General features: G+C 37.8%; 1 protein-coding gene across 1 annotated transcript in view; it reads left to right on the top strand.

The window, feature by feature from the left end:
* The window catches only part of NSUN3 (NOP2/Sun RNA methyltransferase 3), a 69,525-nt gene that overhangs the window by 5,460 nt on the left and 41,434 nt on the right, over positions 1 to 22,631 (top strand). Inside the window, exons 3-5 of the mRNA XM_056135457.1 lie at positions 9,336 to 9,679; positions 21,031 to 21,185; positions 21,947 to 22,068. Coding sequence (XP_055991432.1) covers positions 9,336 to 9,679; positions 21,031 to 21,185; positions 21,947 to 22,068 — 621 coding nt within the window. The remainder of the gene's footprint in view (positions 1 to 9,335; positions 9,680 to 21,030; positions 21,186 to 21,946; positions 22,069 to 22,631) is intronic.

The raw sequence follows: 22,631 nt of genomic DNA, 5'->3' as shown, positions 1-22,631 counted from the left end.
TTGGAACATATGGGATGCTGGGAATCAAAACGGGAGAGCAGTGTGCAAGACAAACCCCCTAACTGCTATACTATTACTCTGACCTGAGAAATTTTACCTGAGAATTTTCTTATTTCTAGCATTTTAATCCTCATTATTGTGTAGTGGGCTGGAGCGATAGCACAGCGGGTAGGGCATTCGCCTTACAAGCGGCCAACATGGCCGACCCGAGTTCGATTCCTCCGCCCCTCTCGGAGAGCCCGGCAAGCTACCGAGAGTATTGGATATGCCAGACACAGTAACAACAAAGTCTCCAATGGAGACGTTACTGGGCCCGCTCGAGCAAATCGACGATCAACGGGAGGGCCTTTACCTTTACCTTATTGTGTAGTTAGGCCTTTATCATTTCATAGCTCTCATATTGTAACTTTCATGTTCTTGTTTGCTTCCCCATGCACTGTCCTGCTTCGATTCTGCTAGGATTAGAGATTTTATTGCATCTCTAAAGGTCCTTTGTGCTTCTGTGATTGAATATGCTATTCCTCTGTCATGGATGGGTTTTAACCATTTCCCTTTATATAGTGGTAAAAAAGTGTGGTTTTAAATTCCAACTTTGCATATTAGCACATGACCTAGGCTAAGTTATTGAACGTCTCTACCTGACTCACCACATCCTTAAGTAATATATTTCCTACTATGTAAAAAATAGTATCTATTTTCTATAATTATTTGAAAAGATAAAATGAATTTATGCCAATTCAAATTACTTTAGACTATTTGACATATAGTTCTGATTGCTTTAGACTATTTGACATAATTCTTTGATTAGCGTTATCATTCTTTTTATTCTGTTACTGGTATTAGTCAGTTCTTGCTCAATCCCTCACATATGCTTTTGGTAAGATTAGTTCGGCTTTTTGTGTTCCCATTGCATTTTATTGATATGACTTGTAATTCTTTTGAGGTTATATTATTGTCATAATTTACTAAATATTTGTCTCTTCACTGACAAGTGAGGGTCTTAGCCTTTTTACCAACATGTATGTATGTAAGTTTGTATCTGTATATATGCCAGCATTGTAGTAGGCACTGGTTACTCAGACAGTTTATAGATATCCTTCCCTCAAGTATATATACAAAGGAGAATTAATTGGAAACATGTTAAATTCAGAAATTTTTACATGCGCTTGATAAGAGAATGAACAACAAAAACTGCCCTTTTAAATTTGACCTATGGAGAAAAATAATTTTCCCACACAGCTTGTGTTACCAGAATCTGTGAAGCTGGTAGAATGATCATTTGGGGAAAATAAGGGAACACACCTTTACATCACTTTTTACCCTTAGTCTGCAAATAAAGCCCTGTTGAAGGATTTCCTTTTAACCCATTTAAATCAGGTTAGAAACAGTGCCAACTGTGCATCACAGTTTGTGACTTTGCGTACTGCTTTTAAGTCTGTGATTCTAGCCTTGTGTGTGTATGCACACATATCCCTGACAGAGGGAATGCTGGTATGAGGTGTTTTGAGCTTTTTCTCCCTACCAGAAACAAACCTTCCATGAGGACTTCTTGTCTGGATACTCTAAACAGCACATATGATCATGGATTGCTCTTCTTTGAGAAATGAGGGACTCCGCGTCAAGGAATGGGAGAGCATCAGCTCATCTTTAGCATAGCCAAGGGATAGGGGAAAAACGGTTCTAAAGTGTACTTGGGCATAGGTCTAAGAATTGTGCCCTAGTGAATTCTTTCTTAGCCAGACCTACAATACAATTAAGTGAGTGCCCTCTGGTGGTTAATAGTAGCAATGGAATAAAAAGGAGTTCTGTTATTTTTAAGCATTACAATTTAAGCGATAGCACAGCGGGTAGGGCTACGTTTGCCTTATACGTAGCCAACATGGCTGACCCTAGTTCAATTCCTCCACCCCTCTCAGAGAGCCCGGCAAGCTACCGAGAATATCTCGCCCGCATGGCAAAGCCTGGCAAGCTCCCCGTGAGTATTCGATATGCCAAACACAGTAACAAGTCTCACAATGTTACTGGGCCCGCTCGAGCAAATCGATGAACACCGGGAGGACCGTGACCGTGACAATTTATTTACTTGCTTCTTCCTTGCTCCTTCACTGGTAAGTGGTGCTCTCAGCATTGTCTGGACACATGTGGCTGCAAAGGGATTAAGCTCATGGATTTACACTAATAAGTGTAAGTTATTGGTCATTAGACATTTCTGACACATTCTTACAGAATACCCAGAGTGTGTGAGGGTAGAAGTGCTATGTGAGCTTTTGACCTTGCTCAGCAAATGTTTTAAGCCACTGACCTTGCTGTTGCTCAGCAAGTGTTTTAAGCCACTGGACTATCTTGCGGACCCCTAAACATTAAAATTTAAATTGACATTGTAAGATGATATCAGTTCTGCCTAGCAAGTTCTACGCAAAATAAATTTTTTTGAGCACCCTTGGGTGCTAAGGGGTCAGTCTTAGTATGCTGGGGATTATGCAGTGATGGGATCAAACCTGGGCCTCCACATGCAATGCATGCCCTTTGAGCTATCTCTCCAGAAAAAGTGATTTGTATCCTCATAATTTAGATAGCATGGTAAGAAGAAATAGTGGGAGGAGAGATTAAAACAGGAAAGTTGGTTGAAAATTATAAGCAAGAAACATTGTATAATATACAGTTTTTCAAGGTGCATATGACACATTCAAGTCACAGAACTCCACTTAGAAATTCTCCACTTTATGTGTGTGTTTTAGAAAATTAACCCTGCTCTGTTATGTGCCTTAGCAGGCATGAACTCTCCTGTCATAGCTTTCTACAGTTTCTTCTTTCCCACTTTATATAAACAGGTACATTTTCACTATCCTGACTTCCAACCTGCATTTCAAAACCTCCAGATGCCAGACACTTGATGGTCATTGTAAGGGTAAAAGGAAATCACTATCTACTAATTCTTTGACAGATCAGATGGTTTCTGAGTTTTGCTTTCAACTAAAAGAACTCTAGTGGAATTGTCAGTGTACAGATAAATATTTTCGTTGGATTACTAAGGGATTTTGGAGTATAACTTTCCAATAAATGGCAGACATTGATATAAAAATATTTAATTTTCATGCATTTAAATGAAGACTTCATTTTCTAGCATTTACCAAAAGAACACAAAATAGGAATGAAATTGGTACTGGACTTTGGTTCTTTGTAGGTCTGTTATGAATATGAGAGCAAAAGCTCATATCAACTTTATTTTTAAAAAATATTTTATTTTTGGTTTTTGAGCCACACTGAGTAGTACCCAGGGCTTACTCCTGGCTCTGTGCTCAAGGACCACTCCTTGTGGTGATGGGGAAATCTTATGTGGTGCTGGGGATCAAACTAGGTCAGCTGCATGCAAGGAAGGTGACCTATCCACTTTACTACCTCTCTGGCTCATCAAAACTATCACATTTTCCTCTTATGTTTAATAGTTACCAAATCTGTAAGTTGTTTGATTAGTCTTATACTAATATATGAATAACAATTAAAATTTTATTACTTTAGTACTTGTGATTGAAGGCTACAGTGAAAACTATGTGAGAGAAGTGTTTTCTGTAACACTGTCCTTCCGTTGTTCATAGATTTGCTCGAGCGGGCCCAGTAATGTCTCCATTGTGAGACTCATTGTTACTGTGTTTGGCATATTGAATATGTCACAGGTAGCTTGCCAGGCTTTGCTGTGCGGGCGAGATACTCTTCGTAGCTTGCCGGGCTCTCTGAGAGGGGCGGAGGAATCGAACCTGGGTAGGCTGGGCCAGCCATGTGCTAAAGATGTCAAAACAAAATATACTGGGGAAGTAGAATGTAGATTAATGTATTTCTGTTCAAGAAAACTGCATTTTGTTTGTGTTGTGGACCTGGGAATCCAACCCAGGGCCTCACGAATATAAGATATGTTCAACCAGCTGGCCCACATCCCAGCCTGGTTCATGAATATTTAAGTGGAAAATAGTGGTTATCAAATCACTCTGGTATTTAGGTTATACTGGGTACACTTTAAAAAGTGATGTAATTTATACCTTTAATTTAATTTATATATTACATTATATGCATGCTGGGAATTACATTTTTAATCAAGTGAAGATTTTCATGTCAACTTAGAATAGCACTTTTTTTTTCCCTTCTCAAAATAGTATCAATGTTGTATTAGCAAAACATTGACTTGGTCACTGATCTTATAGGCTTCAGTTTTTTTAAAAAATTTTATTGAATCACTGTGAGATAGTTACAAGCTTTCATGTTTGGGTTACAATCACACAATAATCAAACACCCATCCCTCTATCAGTGCACATTCCCCACCACCCATATTCCCCAATATCCCCGGTATATCTCCCCTTTCCCATATAGGCTTCAGTTAATTGGCTGCTGGTACATTTGATCATCTAATCTCAGAGACCAGTAAAGGGTCATCTCATGACTTAGATTTAGATTTCTCATGATTTCTCATGATTCAGACTTCTCATGACTCCCTGGAGGTGGTATGAAATAAAGCACCTGGTTTATATCTTCTACTGTGCCCTCCCTCTTCCATTTGTTGGACTTCTTCTCCATCTTTTTTTTGGGGGGGGGCGGGGGGCTTGGCCATACCCTGTAGTACTTAGGGGTTACTCCTGGCTCTGCACTCAGGAATCATTCCTGGCAGTGCTTGGAAGACCATATGGAATTCCAGGGATCTAACCCAGGTTGACCTTGTGCAAGGCAATGCCCTATTACTGTACTATAACACTGGCCCCCATATAATTTACAGGGGTCTCTTTAAATGATCTTTTTGGTATGGGCCCAAAGATTTGGTTTTTCAGCCCAGTAATACTCAGGGGTCATGGGGTTCTAGGGATTGAAGTCAGGGCCTCACACATGTTAGGTTTGTGCTGTACCACCTGTGTTACCTCCACACCAGGCTCCTTTTTTTTTTTTTTACTTTTTTTTTTTTTTTTAAATTTTTATTAGTGAGACATCATGAGGTACAGTTGTAGACTTACAAATTTTTGTGCTTGGGTTTCAGTCATACAATGATCAAATACCCATCCATCCACCAGTGCCCATTTCCCACCATCACAGATCCCAGTATCCCTCCCACCCCCCATACCCACCATCCCACCCTGCCTCTGTGGCAGGGCATTCCCTTTTGTTCTCTCTCTCTTATTGGGTGTTGTGGTTTGCAAAAGAAACAATGGGTGACAATTATGTTTGGTCTATAGTCTACATTCAGCATGCTTCTTCCATCCTGGGAGGATCCTCCCACCACCCTTTATTTGGTGCTCCCTTCTTTATCTGAGCTTCCTTTTCCCCTAGCACGTGTGGCTGGCCTCCAAGTCATGGAGCAAAATTCCTGGTACCAATCTCTGCCATTCTTGGGTGTTAGTCTCCTATTTTGTTACTGTATGTTCCCCAGATGAATGCAATCTTTCTATGCCTATCCCTCTCTTTCTGAGTCATTTCGCTTAACATGATACTTTCCATGTAGTACCACTTGTATGTAAATTTCATGGCTTCATCTTTTCTAACAGCTACATAGTACTCCATTATGTAATTGTACCAAAGTTTCATTAACCAGTCATCTGTTCTCGGGCATTCAGGTTTCTTCCAGTTTCTGGCTATTGTAAAGAGTACTGCAGTGAACAAACAATTGCAGATGTCATTTCGACTATACTTTTTTGCCTCTCTGGGATATATTCCCAGGAGTGGTATTGCTGGATCAAATGGGAGCTCAACTTCTAATTTTTTGAGAATCGTCCATACTGTTTCCAAAAGGGCTGACCAGCCGGCGTTCCCACCAGCAGTGAAGGAGGGTCCCTTTCTCGCCACATCCGCGCCAGAACCGGTTGCTTTTGTTCTTGTGGACGTGGGCCAGTCTCTGTGGTGTGAAATGATATCTCATTGTGGTTTTGATCTGCATCTCCCTGATGATTAATGATGTGGAGCATTTTCTCAATGTGCCTTTTAGCCATTCGGATTTCTTCTTTGAGAAAGTTTCTATTCTTTTCATCTCTCCATTTTTTGATGGGGTTGGATGTTTTCTTCTTGTAGAGTTCAACCAGTACTTTGTATATCCTTGATATCAACCCCTTGTCGGATGGACACCAGGCTCCTTTCAATTCTCCAAATATACCATCCTTTTTCATTTTGCCCCAAACTTAATTCCTCTTTGTCTCAAAATTTAATACATTGGGTAATTAAAAAACAATAAATTAAAACACCCAGTGGTGCTTCTAAACTAACAATTCTTTCAAATAATAAGGTTAAAAGGAAATATGCAAGATTAACTTTCATTAAGAGATGTGAAAGAAAATTATTATTTGGATGAACATTGTGGCCAAGGTTTAGAAGAGTAAATATAAAAGAAGTTTTATCCTTAGATTTATTGCATTCAGTTTAATCCCTCTAAAGTTGCTATCTGTGTACACAAACATTTTATGAATCATTTGACTCAAATTATTTAAAAGAATAAGCACTTAAAATTGGCATTAGGAATTATGAAGAAAAAATCCAATTGAAAGTACATATTCTTTGTTGCCTAGAGGTTGTCACATGTAAGACATATCCACGTCAGTCTAGTCTCTATTGATTAAATTATATTTCTGATCATCCTTACTCTGTTACCACACGACTCAAAACCCTGGCAAGGCTTTTGTGCAGTTTGGAAGGTAAGATGGGAATGAACTGAGATAAGATTTCTAACAGCTAATAAGATTTCTAAAAGGATTTCCCTTTGGCGACCAGTTGGAAGCATTGGTTCCCAAACTGTGGTCTTCAAACTCACTAACATCACAAAAGAACTTGCATAATTTTAGGTTGTACATCAGCTTTACTGAATCAGAGACTGCATGTATTTAAAGAGGTTGTCATCCTCCAAAGCAGTGAAATAGAATCATTGGTGCCTATGACACACCATCAGATTAAGAGGCAGTGAAAGGAGAAAGCAGTTTCACATATTAGTTCCCAGTTGAAATTCACAGGGCACACTTCAAGTTGCAGGTGTTCCATTTCAATCCAGCCTTTTCTCACAGAGGCAACTCCAGGGTGAGTAGCAGCTGGAATTTATTTAATTGACCATGGTTAATGAGGCTTTCAAATAACTCAGCTAGAAAGGTCAGCTAGTAAATAAATTAAATATTTCCTGCTGTATCATCTGTCAGTTGACATGAGCTTCTGATTGTTAAGAGATCTGTTGAACTGAAAGGAAAACCAGGAAAATAACTGTTAGCTAGGGGAAGCTTGCCTTATCACTCCGTAAGTAATTTTTAAACTATTCTTGGTTTTGTATCATCTGAGACCCTGATTGCTTCATTAATTCTCTAACGAGTTCATTGTAGTTAGCTCCCCATAGTTTTATTTTTATGAAAGGAAATTTTTAAAACTGAATCTTCTATTTATTCTCTTTTGTAGAGACATAATGGGAAAATGTTGGCTTACTGCTGGTGTTACACAGAGACAGTTTCACACCTCTTATGACCACTCCACAATCCAGTGCCGAAATGTCATCCTGGTCCTTTGGATCCCCTTTCTTTCAATCCTCAAGCTCCCCTTCACCTTTGAAAACACTTTTACAGTCGAGAGTCCTGGTTTTCCTGTTGTTTGATTTTGCTTTTTTATAGCCCACATCTGAGTCAACTCAACAAATCTTTCTTTCCTGAGTTGTTACTCTTAGCATGACTTCTTCCAGTATTGTCCATGTTGATACAAAAAAGCAAGATTAATCATTTCTGACATATCCTTTGTATGTACGTGCCACGTTATTTTCTACTCATCTGTCATTGGATGATTAAATTGTTTCCTTAGCTTTAAATACCCCTTAAGGATAATATTTTTCATCTCTGGTTTGAACTTTTGACTCTTAACAAAAAACAGCCTTGTGCAGAAATCTAGATTGAGTTGATTATGATTAATTTTGAGGTTTGTTAAGTGGAGGCGGTTTCTTCTTGCATACTATACTCTTCAGTTCTGTTACTTCTGATTGTAGTTTTGTCGTTTCTGCTTTCCTATGTCTTTGTGTTTTATTTACTACTTGTGCCACTGTTACTTTGAGTTTATTAAACATTCTCAACCACAGTGTCTGTAAAGTCATTATCTGAGAAATTACGTGGCTGGTTAGTCCTTGGGGAGCCTTCTGTGCTATTATTTTCACTCACTGAACTTGGTAGGCTTCTATAATTGGCTTCCCTGCTTTATCTGCTGTGCTCTGAAGGCGAATCTTTGTAGTTATTGCTTGGGAGCTCTCCGAAGAATTAGTTGAGTGTTGCTCTTTTCCTTCTGTACCTGACTTTTTTGTTGCTTCTGGTTTGTGATTTTGAGACTTTGTGGATTATGAGACTAACTTCAATGCCATCTTGACTCTGAGCACTCCCTTAGCTGTGAATTAAAGCCCTGGGATTTCTTACCACCATCACTACCACATTATGGCTTTTCTGTGGGGAGTGAATGGTGCTAAAAAATGCACTGGGAGTGGCAAACAGAGCTCCCCTTTCTGAGTCTTGTTCACTGCAGGAGTTATGAGTGCGTGCAGTGTGAGGTGTGATGAGTGGAATTGTGAGGATACAAGCAGCAACAAGCAGAATTATGGACATGGGCTGTGGTGCAGACCTGCAGAGACATCAGAAGTCCAGCAAGGCGGCTTGAACTGAGGTGGAGGGAAAGAGGATCTGTTTCTGGTCCTAAAAGGCCCAGGGGTGGGGAGGGTATCAACTAGGAGGAGTTGGCCTTCACTTGGAAAATGTACAAGCAAGTAGAGAGGCCAAGGTGTGGATGTGGTATGCAGAGATGTCCTCAAAGCATATATGTATATATGTATCTATATGTATATATATGCACATATACGTATATATGCATATATACATATACATGTATATATAGGCAATACATAAATTGGCAATATATAGGCAATATAAATAGGATATATAGGCTATATATTTACACACACACATACATACATTCATAGATAGATAGATAGGCAAGCTGTTTTGCCACAAGCCACTTAGGCAGAGGCAAGTAAGGCAGACCTTTTCCTGTAGAATTAAAGGTCCTAGAACTTGGTAATCAAGACAAATACAACTTCCGTGGGCAAAATTCAATCAAAATGAAAAAAAAACATAATGAAAAAAAAGTCAAAGTTTTAAAAAATGACACTCTGACCTGACCCAAATGTAGCCTGAGACCAAAGGAAAAGTCAGTCATACTGATCCTGGCTCTGAAAAATCACAGGTAAGTCACAGGTAAATATTGTGTCAAACTAGGACCTCATTCACCTGGCTGGTAATCTAAAATTGTATCAGTTTGTATATTATTAATGCTGCTTTTCTCTTTTTCATTTTTTCATTTCTAGGGATATACTAACATCTCCATCATGTTGGCAATATGCTGTTCTTCTTAACCGATTCAATTATTCCTGTGAGCTGGAGGCGCATCTACGTTTGAGGGGCTATCATGCCCTCTTTCAAGGCTCCTTACCCTACTATCCCAAGTCAGTGAAGTGTTACCTTAGCAGAACTCCTGACCGAATGCCTTCAGAAAGACACCGAGTGGGACAACTCAAGAGATACTATCTCCTGAATGCTGCCTCTCTTCTCCCAGTACTGGCTCTGGAACTAAGAGATGGGGAGAAGGTTCTGGATATGTGTGCTGCTCCTGGAGGCAAATCCATAGGTCTGCTGCAGTGTGCTTATCCAGGTACTGTACTCTCACTTTAGTAATCCTCGACCTTAGCTTACAAAATGCTTTCTTCTCTGGGGAAAATGTGCAATTGTGCTTGTAAACTTTGAAAGCCTAAAAACTAGAATGTATCAGAAGAATGGAAATTTGAGCTGAGGAAATCAGTGTAATGAACATCTTATTTAAGGTACATAATGACTTCTACAGGCTGGAGCAATAGCACAGCGGGTAGGGCATTTGCCTTGCATGAGGCCGACCCGGGTTCAATTCCTCTACCCCTCTTAAAGAGCCTGACAAGCTACCAAGCGTATCTCGCCTGCACGGCAGAGCCTGGCAAGCTCCTCATGGCCTATTTGATATGCCAAAAACAGTAACAAGTCTCACAATGGAGATGTTACTGGTGCCTGCTCGAGCAAATCAATGAACAACTGAAGAACAGTGCTACGGTGCTACAATGACTCCTATAAGTAAAAAAAAAAAAAATTGGGGAACAAAATTAAAATACCTTGTGAACACAGATCTGCCAGGTAGTATGAATTCTAATATGAAAACCAGTGACAAAGGAAGCCAGTGACAAAGGTTTTTTTTTAAATTTTATGATTAGCATTAATTCTTGAACTCTTATTAATATTATTGCCAGTTTTGTTGCAACAAGAAACATACATTTAGCATCCTATTTTTTTATATCATCTGATTGTGAACTTTTAAGACAGTTCTATCCAACACTTGACAATTGCACCTAAAAGTTTAAGTTTTTGATAGTCTATTTAATAAAGAGTATTAACTGGCAAAATTGTTTTCATTATAACCATATATCTAAAGTATAATTTTAACATGTGGTGTGACGATCAAACTGGGTCGGCTGCATGCAAGTTGTTATGTTTTAACCCCTGTAAAAATCTCTGCCCCACAAACTAAAGATTGCCCTAATGAAATATTCTACAGTCTCATTTTCTGGAAAATTTTCTAGATTATCTCTTTTACATTCATAGTACATTTCAATTAAGAAAGTCCCATTTCAGTGTTTATGAGGGATGTGAGTTGAGTATGGGTTACTGTAATCTTAAAAGATTCAAAAGTCATTTTTTAAAATTTTTTATTAGTGAAACACCATGAGGTACAGTTGTAGACTTACAAATTTTTGTGCTTGGGTTTCAATTATACAATGATCAGTACCCATCCCTCCACCAGTGCCCATTTTCCACTACCACTGATCCCAGTATCCCTCCCATCCCACCCTGCCTCTGTGGCAGGGCATTCCCTTTTGTTTTCTCTCTCCTTTTGGGTGCTGTGGTTTGCAAAAGAGGCATTGAGTGGCAATCATGTTCGGTCTATAGTCTACTTTCAGCATGCATCTCCCATCCTGGGAGGATCCTCCCAACACCTTTATTTGGTGCTCCCTTCTCTATCTGAGCTGCCTTCAAAAGTCATTTTGAAGTGACATTACTATGATGTAGTAGTATGAAAATGATGCGATGAATGTTATTTATGTGTTTTTTTTTCTTTTGGGCTACACATAGTGAGACTCATGTCTCACTCCTGACTTTGTGCACAGAGATCACTTCTGGAGAGGCTCAGGCGAGCATATGGGGTGCCAGGAATCAAATTCTGGTCAGCAACGTAAAGGACAAGCACCTTACCTATTGCACTATCTCTCTGGCTCAATTTATATTTTTAGAAAAATTTTTAAAATATATGAATCAACATCCATTATACTTTTTCTTTTCTAATAGAGGATGAAACTTTTTTTGTTACTTTAAATTTCCCTGGATGATTTTTTCTTATGGATGGAGGAGATAGTGCCCAACCAACTGGATTTGGTTGGTTTGTTTGGTGGTTTTGTTTTCATAAATGCAAATGTCTTCATTCAAATACATTAGGCTGTAGTATCCCAAATGGATTTGGTTTAGTGCTCCTTTTCAGGAAAAAAAAATTATTCTGTGTCCCCTTGGAAATCTACCTTCTTTAAGGGAATGAATAGAAAGTGACTCCCAGTGGCACCCGAGGCAGCTTCTCACGCTTTTTTTATTCCAGCACCCCACAGGGGTGATATTGCTCACTTCAGGTAACAATGGTTTAATAAAGGGCTGGGCATTGTGCTATAAATGTTTCCCTAGTTCTCTCGGATCCTAACTTACAATGTCAGATCCCATAGATGTTTTTCATCAACTGCTATTTTTAAAACCTACTAGATGAGCAATCTCCAGGTATTTTTTTTTTTAAATTCTGTTAAGTCAAAGGATTGAAAACATCTCAATTCCAGAAGTCAGTGTTGCCTAACTGTTAGAACCAATCACTTTCTCAGCAAGGGCCCTGGTGTGTGGAGCTGCCCATTTTCTGACAGAGGGTTTCACACATACCTGGAGGTGGGGCTTGCACATTTTTTAGCTGTGGTGCTTTCTTGGGGGTCACATAATTGGGGTGGTGTCGTACTGCTGTCGTACTGGTGTTGGGCTGCTGTCCTCATTGGGTTTGTATTCCTTTAGTTGTGGTGCTTGTATATGCTCACTGAGAGGGAGTGCCCTTCGTTTAGACACACTGGTTTTGGTGCTTGTATCTGTTTGGGGTGGGGTTGGGAGGGTGTCACTGCACTATACTTACGCATGCTTGCCAGAGGTTATACTTCCTGATGGTGAAGTTTATTTATATGGCTTATTAAAGTTATGGTGCTCGTGTGACAGCACCCTCCCCACCTTTTTCACATACACACACACACACACACACACACACTTGACTGTGGTGCAGCTGGACATCACTTGTGTCTTAAGGGCACACAGACAGCATGACACTCAAGTTCCAACAGAAGAGCAGTGGAGATAGCAGTTACTTATGTCTTTCAGGGAGATTTGAATTCCAGCCCACATGCTTACAAGGCAGAGGCTCTAAGGCCCTGTGCTAATTTTCCAGGCTCAATGTTGAGGTTTCTACAACTCAGGACAATTTGTTGAGTAAGATTCTGGCTGTGGGGCTGGAGCAATAATGTAGTAGGTAGGTCAGTTGCCTTGCAAGCAGCCAATCTGAGTTCATCCCCAGCACCTCAGATGGTCACCAGAGCCCACCAGGAGTGATTTCTCAGTGCAGAGCCAGGAGTAAGCCCTAAACATCACCAGATATGGCCCAAAATCAAAGAAACAAAAACAAAATTTCTGGCTGGGTGGGAAGCTTTCCCCTCTTTCCTAAATTCAGTGAAAGGCTATCTTGAATGGAGATATTTTCTTTGTTTTTAAAATGGGTTGCAAAAGGTGATTTAGTTTTTGTCTTTGTTCACGTATCAAACAAAAAACCACATAGCTCCTAGGAAAGAAGATTCCTTGACAAAAGATGTTCTCCTGTAGGGAGTTGATGATCTAAAAATTGAATTTTGAAACTATTTAAACCTGCCTATCCATCTGAAAGTAGGTAGATATCCCCAAGGCCAGTTTGAAGACTGCTGACTTTTTTCTTTCTTTAGAGCATTTCTTTTGAAGTAGATTACAAGAAAAAAAAAAGAAAAAGAAAAAAGAAATCATGGGAACTGTGAATCTAGTTGAAATATGCATTATTAAAGAAAACATGCTATATATTTTTAGAGTTGTCACTAAAATGGTATCACTGAAACTTGCTGTATTTTTGTATAAGAAATCATCAGATATTTTTATTATGATTATAATTTGAACAGAGGTTTGTGGAATCATATATTATAAGATTTATTTTTACTTCCACTTTCTGTGTTTGTTAATATCATCCTTTTGCTGATAAATCGATTTTAAATATAGAGTTTTTGATATTGTATATGATGGAAGAATATCAACTGTGGGTACCATATTAAAGAAAGGGCACTTAATCCTAAATTAGGCTTATTAGTATGCTATAAATATTTTAACATGCCTATGGGAGGGAAGGTGATTTAATTAGGAATCCAAAGACAAACTTGTATATTCTGGAATTTGAAGTAGAGAACAATCTTCCTGTTCTTACATCAAGGGCAATGAACTACAGGCAGTGTTCCAAGTAAAGTAGCTTTTCATCTAAGTAGGACTAATGATAATGGTGCACTAAGAAATACAGATGTCTTCATGCTGATGCTCAGAGCCCAAATTAGGTTAGCTACAGCGCTTGAATTTGGAATGCAGAAGCAATGCTAATCAAGGCTTTTATAAGCAAAAGTGAAAATGATGGCTGTACTAGTGTGCATTTCTGCACCAAATTTCTTTAGATAAGTAGAGGGCTTTAGTTTGGACCACGAACTTTGAATGAGTAAAGAGGTCATATTTAGGTTGATTTAAAACTTAGTCTGCTAGGTTGTGGGTCTACCTTCTCCTCTTGTTAATGGAGTGATATCCTTTGTATCTTTTTTTCTTTCTTTTTTTTTCCTTGGTCAAGAAAAGTACAAAAAAATTTTTGACTCATAGGAAAGCATAAAGCATTAACCATACTATGAATGACCTATCTTGGAATAGTAACTTAATCACTCTTCTTGCTGAGGTCTAAATCCCTTCAGCCTTGAAATTCTCTTTCCTATTGAGTGTTGGGCCTCTAGTTAGCCTACACTGGTTGAGAAAAGTTAGAAGAATTCTCTCTTTTCTGAATTACTTTTGCATCTTACTCCCTCAGACCCCCTAATCCTTTTGCATAACTTACAATATCAGTTTCCCCACTTTTTCCCTTGCAAAATCCTCTCATTCTTTAATTTTTGGTGTAGGAGTAGACTTCCGTAGAAAGACTTGCTTGAACTCTCAGTATTAGATGAAACTTTACTCTAACAACTTAAATATTAAATAGCTATTTTGGATAAAGTTTCTATGTTCCAAGGAATATATCAATCTTTTTTCATAAATCTGTTTCCCAGACATGTTTTAGTGATCTATTTTTCCAGGATTTTAGGTTGTGTCTCTACATAAACCTCTCTCTGGGTTGCTATGGCTTTGAGAAGCGGTGCAGCTGTCACTTCGTATATCTCATTTAGCTGTGCAATTTCATTAGCTGGGCATTATTAAATGCTTTGAAAAGATGAAGTAGGGGGCCGGAGCGATAGCACAGTGGGTAGGGCTTTTGCCTTGCACGTGGCCGACCTGGGATCGATCCCTGGCATCCCATGTGGTCCCCCAAGCACTGCCAGGAGTAATTCCTGAGTGCAGAGCCAGGAATAACCCCTGAGCGTTTCTGGGTGTGACCCAAAAATCAAAAAAAAAAAAAAGAAAAAAGAAAAGAAAAGATGAAGTAGAGGTAACTAAAGGTAAGTGGAAGAGCTGTGATTTGAGTTCAAGTTTTCATTGCTGTGATCTTGCTTCTGTTGTGTTATTATTATTGTGTTATTCAGCTATTGCCTTACCTAGTGTCATTCATTATCTTCTCGAGGACAGACAGCTTCTCACTTTGTGACTGTTGCATGGAGCCCTGTATACAACCCATGACAAACCCAGAGCTTTGAAGTGCGGCTATATTCTAATCCATTGTCAATCATGTCTTAAGACATTCACTATTAAGCATGCATATATGAATTTGTAATATCGCTTATGGGTATCTCAGGGAAACTTAGTCTTCACAAAACTTTTTGTATATGGACAAAAATAATTTTTATTTTCATTTTCATTTCATTTTCATTTTCAGTTTTTGCACCAACATATCAAATGATCCTAATTATGGCTTATAACACCAAGGAATAATTCACATGTAAAATAGACAGAATTGCCTATTTTTCCCCCTAAGATAAGAGTATTAAAGTAAATTAGTGAATGAAGCTACCAGTTTAGTTCCTTTCCATGGGTCACTGTACGGATGTATGAGCTTCAGAGTCTTTTTCAGAAATTTGTTAAATTTACATAAATTTTTGTTGAGGTAAAAATTACTATTTTAGATAAAATGTATGTGAAAAAATTGAAATCTTTGAAAATTTAGGCATGAAATTTGTACTTCATTGTACTAAATTTTAGATAAGACTTGGGTTCTGATGCCTTGTATTGCATAATTCTATTGTTTAGTGAATATAAATAGTGTAAAGCTCTATTTCAACTTGGAGCTATTATAAGATGCCTAAATTTCTTTCTGAGTCTCTGGGATCATGGCCATTAATCAGCTTGATCAGGAGCCAGAGAGGCCATTTGTAGGCTGCGACTTAGGGTCTTGTTGGGATGGGGAGGAAAGGTCCTGTTCCACCCCCATCTGGTGAGGCCCCGCGTGTCTTGTCACTTCAGGCCCAAACCTTACTGTCCAGTGGCCTCTGGAGGATGGCAGTCACCAGGCCACCAGGGGGAACAGGCCAGGGCACGAAACCTATTCCCACCTGGAGTGGCCCAGCGCCAGTAACCTACTGCAGGAACAGGACGCAATTCTGCCAAAAGCCTTTGGGTTCCGAGATTCATTTCTGAGTCTCTGGGATCATGGCCATTAAGCAGTTTGATCAGGAACTAGAGAGGCCATGCCTCCAATTATATAGCTGAGCCAGAGGGGTTTTATGGGTGTGTCTCCCACATACCTAACTTTTGGCCATTTACTTTCTTGGTAAACTTTGCCCCAAGTTTTTGGGGTCCAGCTAAAGGCACAGCAGCAATTTTGGAGTATCTGAAAGTCTGACAGTGCCATCAGGCTGCTGATGCACTTGCCTCACAGGTACAGATTTACCTGCTGGCGGCACCATACCCCCTTGAAAATAGTTTTTAAATATCTTTTGTGAATTTAAGAAAGACGAGCATCTTTTTTAACACATCAGTGATCTCTATATAGTTGGTAGTGAAATCTAAGAAACAGTGAGAACCTAGGAGGTAAGTTTTACACTAAATTTAGCTTTTGACATGGGAGTACTTGCTTAGCCTGAAAATTTTCTTGTTGATTTTCTTTGCTTCATGAAAATGTAAGAATTGATGATAAAGCATTATAGGATTCTTTTATTTATAAGGAATTTTGTAAAGGGTGACTTAATTTAGAGCTTCCTCTTTCATGTGCATTTAAAAAAATCTTAAAAATGACAACCTTTATAAAATATAAATTTACAAATAATTTATAAATTTCATTAAAATTATAGATAAAACTTAATCATTAAATCATTAAAAAAAGAGAAATGGAACAAAAGATCATTATGACTTTTTTTTCCTTTGAAGTATATTATAGCTGTTAGAAGTGAATATCTTGGAATTTATCTTGATCTAAATTTTTGTATATAGTTTATATATGCTTAAATTTATATAAGCATACTATAGGCATAATTTTTATTTATTCTTACTCCTCCCTCAGAGCTTGAACTATCAGAATTGTTTCCAGACTGGAGAAATCCTGAGTCTCTTGCTTTTCTGGCTGTTGTCCACTGGTATTGCAACCACTGTCACAAATCAAGGAATCTTCAGATGTGTGCCCACAGAGAGAAATATCAGCATACCTTAGTGCTTGCTATAACTGCTTTTGGGACTCTCTGGCTTCCTTAGCATTGCATGCAGGGCCCGAGTCAGGGTTCTTCAAACTCTTTGCATCTGCGGACTGGCACTTGTCTGCCATACTGTCTGTGGACTGGCAGTTATAGCCACTGCAATGAACCATTCATCTTTAATCTTTCTACATCTGCAGACATTCAGCGGTCTGCAGACCAGGAGTCGAAGACTTGAAGTTAGGTGACACAGACCTGAGGTTTATGGAAATTACGGACTTGTGGAATATACCTTAACTTTTAGAATGGGAAGTAGAAACCAGAAAGGAGCAAACTGTTCTTCCTTTCTTCCCAGGCCCAACAAAATAGAACTTTGGAAATTTCCTGAGAGATATAGCTCGAGCAACCTTGATTACAAACTCCTTGTATTTGTATTCCCTCCTTAAATGATTTGCTTCCATTCGTTTCCAGCTTACTTGTGCTGCCCTAGGACAGCATACCTTCCATAACAAACCATTCTATTCCTGTGTCCTAGTGATTTCAGATTAAGACCAGAGGTTTCAGATACCTTCTGTAAAGTATTTCAACCAATCCTCCAGAAGCCACCAACATAGATATGTACATCAATCAAATTTTGCTATTTGTGAAATAAGATGATAAGATGTTTAAGGTACAACTTTGCTATTTGTGAAATAAGATGATAAGATGTTTAAGGTACAACTTTCCCTCCCACTGTCCTGCCCTAACAAAAATGAGGCCATTTTTTTTCTTTTTTTCTTTTTGGGTCACACCCAGCAATGCTCAGGGGTTACTTCTGGCTCTGCACTCAGGAATTACCCCTGACTGCTTGGGGGACCATATGGGATGCCGGGAATTGAACTTGGGTTGGCTGCATGCAAGGCAAACGCCCTACCGGCTATACTATCGCTCCGGCCCAGAGGCCATTTTCTGAGCTCCTTTCATATGTACATCTAAAGTCCTGTTATTCAAAAAGTAATCAACATGCTTGAATACTTCATAGGAGATGCAGAAAAGGGTAAGCATGATGGGATAGTTGAGAAATGACCTTGCTGGTCAGTGGAGAGAGTACAGCATTTGTTAGTGAAGTACAGTATGAGGTTAAAACTGAAATGTGTCCTAAAGTTTCACTATTACAGACTTTGAGTAAAAGGTTAGGTGTTTGAATTTTATTTAGTGTAGGATGATAAGTCATTAGAGGTTGGTAACGATGAAATTAATGAGAAAAACCAATATATATTTATGTATGTAGATACAGATGTGTACATGTATGTGCATACAAATAATGTCTGAGTAAAGAGTGGGTGAAGTCAGTTTTCCCTTTCTACATTAAAATTTTCCTTTAGTTCCCTACCTTTGTTTTCCTGGTAGCTTGACAGAGATTATGATTGTGTTCATAGGAAGCTTTGCTTATGATAAATATGATCCTTATTGTTAAACTGCATATATGCTGGGAGAAAAATTAACTAAATAATAGCATGCTGTTGGAGAAGCTATGTTTTAGGCCTTGCTGAATGCAGTAATTCTGATAACTGGGCTTGCGCCTTGTGGGGACCCTGGAAGCTGTGGTTGTTGAGTTGTCAGAATGGGGATTAGCTCCTGTGGGATACAAGGCTTGTAAAATAGGACCCCTGCTCTTGTCCAATGTAAATTTCATATTTTTGTACTTGAATGGACCTGTGTGGACTCTTAATCACTTCCACGAAAGAGAATTATTTCAATCTGCTCTTTTGACTGACAACTGACAGTTATATCAACATATCAAGGGCAACTGTGGTTCCTGTTCGTGTAGGATGTTACATGTTTTTTGAATGCATTTATTAGTGGTGATAGTATAAATGCCCAATAATAGGTAATGGTTTGGTAAAGAATGATATATCTATGTCATATATTATTTAGATCTACAGTTGATTTGGGATTATATTGATACTGTACTCTTGAAGCATTGGCATTTGTAGAGAGCAAGGGGGAGAGTATCTATACAATATAATTCTCAGGGATATAGATTACGTGCACGTATGCATATGTATTTTGTGCATACATCATTTTTGTGGAGATAAATCAGGATGATATTTTGTGTTCCTTTTTTAGGGAAGCTTGACAGTTGATAGAGGAGGGAGATGAAGGATAAAGAAAAAAATCATCCCACCAAAATAATATCATTCTATTAATAGAAATTTATAGGCTGGTATATACATTAAATGATATAGTATCTTGCCTGGACGGCAAAAGCCTGGCAAGCTATCCATGATGTATTCGATATGCCAAATACAGTAACAACAAGTCTCACAATGGAGATGTTACTAGGCCCCGCTCGAGCAAATCGATGAACAATGGGAGGACAGTGACAGTGACAGTGACAGGATATAGTATGATATTTTTCAAAATGTTAAATGGTAGTTGTCTGAATAAAGTTTTTCTTTTAAGCATGGTGATTTAGAATTCTGTTAATGATAAGATTTCAATGCCACCTCCTCCACCAGTGTCCCTTCCCCACTCCCATTGACTCAGGGTTCCTCCGTGCCCTTGATAAGTTTAGTTGTCTTTGACTATCTGTTATTTTCATACCATGTTTCTTTATATGAAAGAGATCATTCTGTATCTGACTTTCTCCTTCTGGTTGACTTCACTCGGCATGATACCCTCCAGTTCCATCAATGTAATAGCAAATTGCATGATTGCATGTTTTCTTATAGCTAAGAAGTATCCGATTGTGTATATACACCACAGTTTATTTATCTAGTCATCTGTTCTGAGTTGTTTGCAGGTTTTTGTGTATTGTGAATTGTGAATAGTGCTGCAATAAGAACAGGGGTGAAAACAAGACAGTAGCTTTTAAGTAATTTTAATGTTATTCCTTGATAGTTTCTGCATTTAAAATATCTCTTTTTTTAAAAAAATAATCTCATTTTTGATGGTGTAGGAAGTTGACTTGAGTTACTGATAAAAAAAGGAAGGAAAAACCGATCCAAATTTTGAATCAGAAGCAACTGTGATAAATTCATTATGCTTTCTGAGGGTGGCAGAAAAAATGTAATAGTGCCATTCAATATAAATTTTATTACTAAAACGTAGGAATTAAAAAAAAAATCAGGGAGTTGAGGTGAAGTAATTTTGGAGAAAAGTATTTTAGGTAACTAAAAGTTTGGGGAGATGGTTATATATTGAAATAATTTTTGTGAAGAGGAAGTGGCCTTATGAACAATTAAAATTTTTGTATGTTTAATTTGAATTAAATATATTACACAAAATAAACTCATTTGATTAATCTCACACCACAGATAATTTATGCTATCATTTAGTAAACATGTATACATATTAATGAATATATGCATATATACTTAAATATATCAAGGGCAACCAAGGCAACATTTTTACCAGTGACAGAACCATTTGCTGAAAGCTTTCTTAATTGAGAAGCAATATAGCATGGTACTTAATAGTATTTTAGGTTCGGAGCCAAGTTATCTGGGTTTCTTACTATGTGAACATTGCCAAATTACTCTTAGCCTCAGTTTCCTTCATTAGTATGATACAAATAATAATGACACCTACCTCATAGTTTTGTTAGTATTTCACCGCATGAAAAAGTCTTCTAAAACATAATAAGGCTAGGAAAAAAATCCAGTTATTATTATACTCTTGCAGAGAGTTATAAAGGAAAAACTATATCTGAAGTCTTAGGTTATAAGTGCCATTTTCTTCATAATTTATCATTGTGTAGAGGTTTTCACCTCCAAGATTAAATTTGTTTATATAAGTAAATGGTGAGAACATCTGAGGAGCATGATTTGTTTTTTGTTTTGTTTGTATGTATCTTGTTTTAAATATCATAGAATAATTATGATTATAATAATTATATGATTATAATAATTATGATATAATAATTATATAACATTTCCTTTTGCGTCCTATTTCTACATGATTATGATAGATTTATTTTCTGAAATTAATTAAAAGGGAAATTTAATGTTTTATTTGTATTTACTTAAAGACTTAAATTTTTTATATTTAGGTTTTCTTCATTGTAATGAATACAACAGTCTGAGATTGAGGTGGTTGAGACAGACCTTAGAATCTTTCATCCCACAACCTTTGATAGATGTAATTAAAGTGTCTGAATTGGATGGCAGAGAAATGGGAGATGTTCATCCAGAAACATTTGACAAGGTACTTTTTATTGCATTGTGACAGACTGGTAGGCTCCCAATGATCCCATTAACATTTTGTTTTGTGTTTGTTTTCCATCTGCTTCCATACTTAGCCTGACACAATTTTTCAGTACCCTGGGAAATTTTGATGAAGTGAACATGGAAGCAGTTTTCATTTGTTGGTCTGCATGGTTCAAAGGAAGTGGTACCAATGTGATTGTTATTATAGAATGGTCTTTATTTCCAGGTACTTCACAGATACTCAGGAAAAGATCCATTAGTTTTTGGGTCAATAGACTAACATGTGCAATGCAGTGCTGTAACTTGGTAACATTTCAACCAACATTTCAGAAAATGGTGGTTGAAATAAAGGAGAAAATTTCAAGAAACTGAAATTGAAATGTTTCTCTTAAAAATAAATTCTGAGAATTCAGAAAAGAAAGGAAGATATGTTTAAAATTCATATCTGTATAAAATATGATGTTGTAGTCATCATAGTATGAAATACTATACGACTTTTAGTCATCTCCTCATCCTCCCATTCTTCCTTTCTCAAAAAATAAGGGTATAAAAGAAATGAAAACCAGGCATTAAAAGTAACATTTTTTTGAAAAAATAGTGAAGAGATTTCATGGAGAAGAGTTAACTATGTTTTGGTTTTATAATAAATGTTAATGAAAGTTTTCATTTCTTGCTATTTTTGTCATTTTTCATTGTTTTATTCTTTGCATCTAAGAATGTATTTTGTTCATAATTTACATTTTATGCCTTTTCTTCTAGGTGTTAGTTGATGCTCCGTGTTCAAATGATAGAAGTTGGTTGTTCTCGTCTGATTCTCAGAAGGCTGCTTATAGAATAAGCCAGAGGAGGAATTTGCCTGTTCTGCAGGTAGAACTCTTAAGGTAAGTTGTCCAATATAAAATTGTATTTGAGTTTTAATTTTAGTTGGAAAAGGCATGATTAAGTATACGTTAATAATTACAGACTTTAGTAGATATTAAGTAACATGACATAAGAAAGTTCTCACATGCAGTTTCCTATGCGGGTATCAGTAATATCTTCCCATCTTAGAAATTATCCCCCATTTTCCTTTCAGCTTTTATGATGCTGCCCCTTTGCCACTGGCCTTCAATGATATGTAGTTCTAATCCTTAATTATTTTTAATCACATTTCCTTTAAAAACGTTTCCATTTTATTTAGTCACCATGAATTACTAAGTTCATGGTGGAGCGATGGCTGGAGCGATAGCACAGCGGGTAGAGTATTTGCCTTGCACGCAGCCAACATAACCAAACTGAGTTTGATTCCTCCACCCCTCTGGAGAGCCCGGCAAATCTCGCCCGCAGGGCAACCCGGCAAGCTCCACGTGACGTGTTCAATATTCAATATTCAACAAAGTCTCATGATGGAGACGTTACTGGGCCCGCTCGAGAAAGTCAATGAACAACAGGAGGACAGTGACAG

The sequence above is a fragment of the Sorex fumeus genome, unplaced genomic scaffold (assembly GCF_029834395.1).
Source record: "Sorex fumeus unplaced genomic scaffold, SorFum_2.1 ptg000115l, whole genome shotgun sequence".
Classification (NCBI taxonomy): Eukaryota; Metazoa; Chordata; class Mammalia; order Eulipotyphla; family Soricidae; genus Sorex; species Sorex fumeus.
The sequence above is the reverse complement of the archived record's forward strand: the minus strand, read 5'-3'. Positions and strand labels throughout refer to the sequence as shown.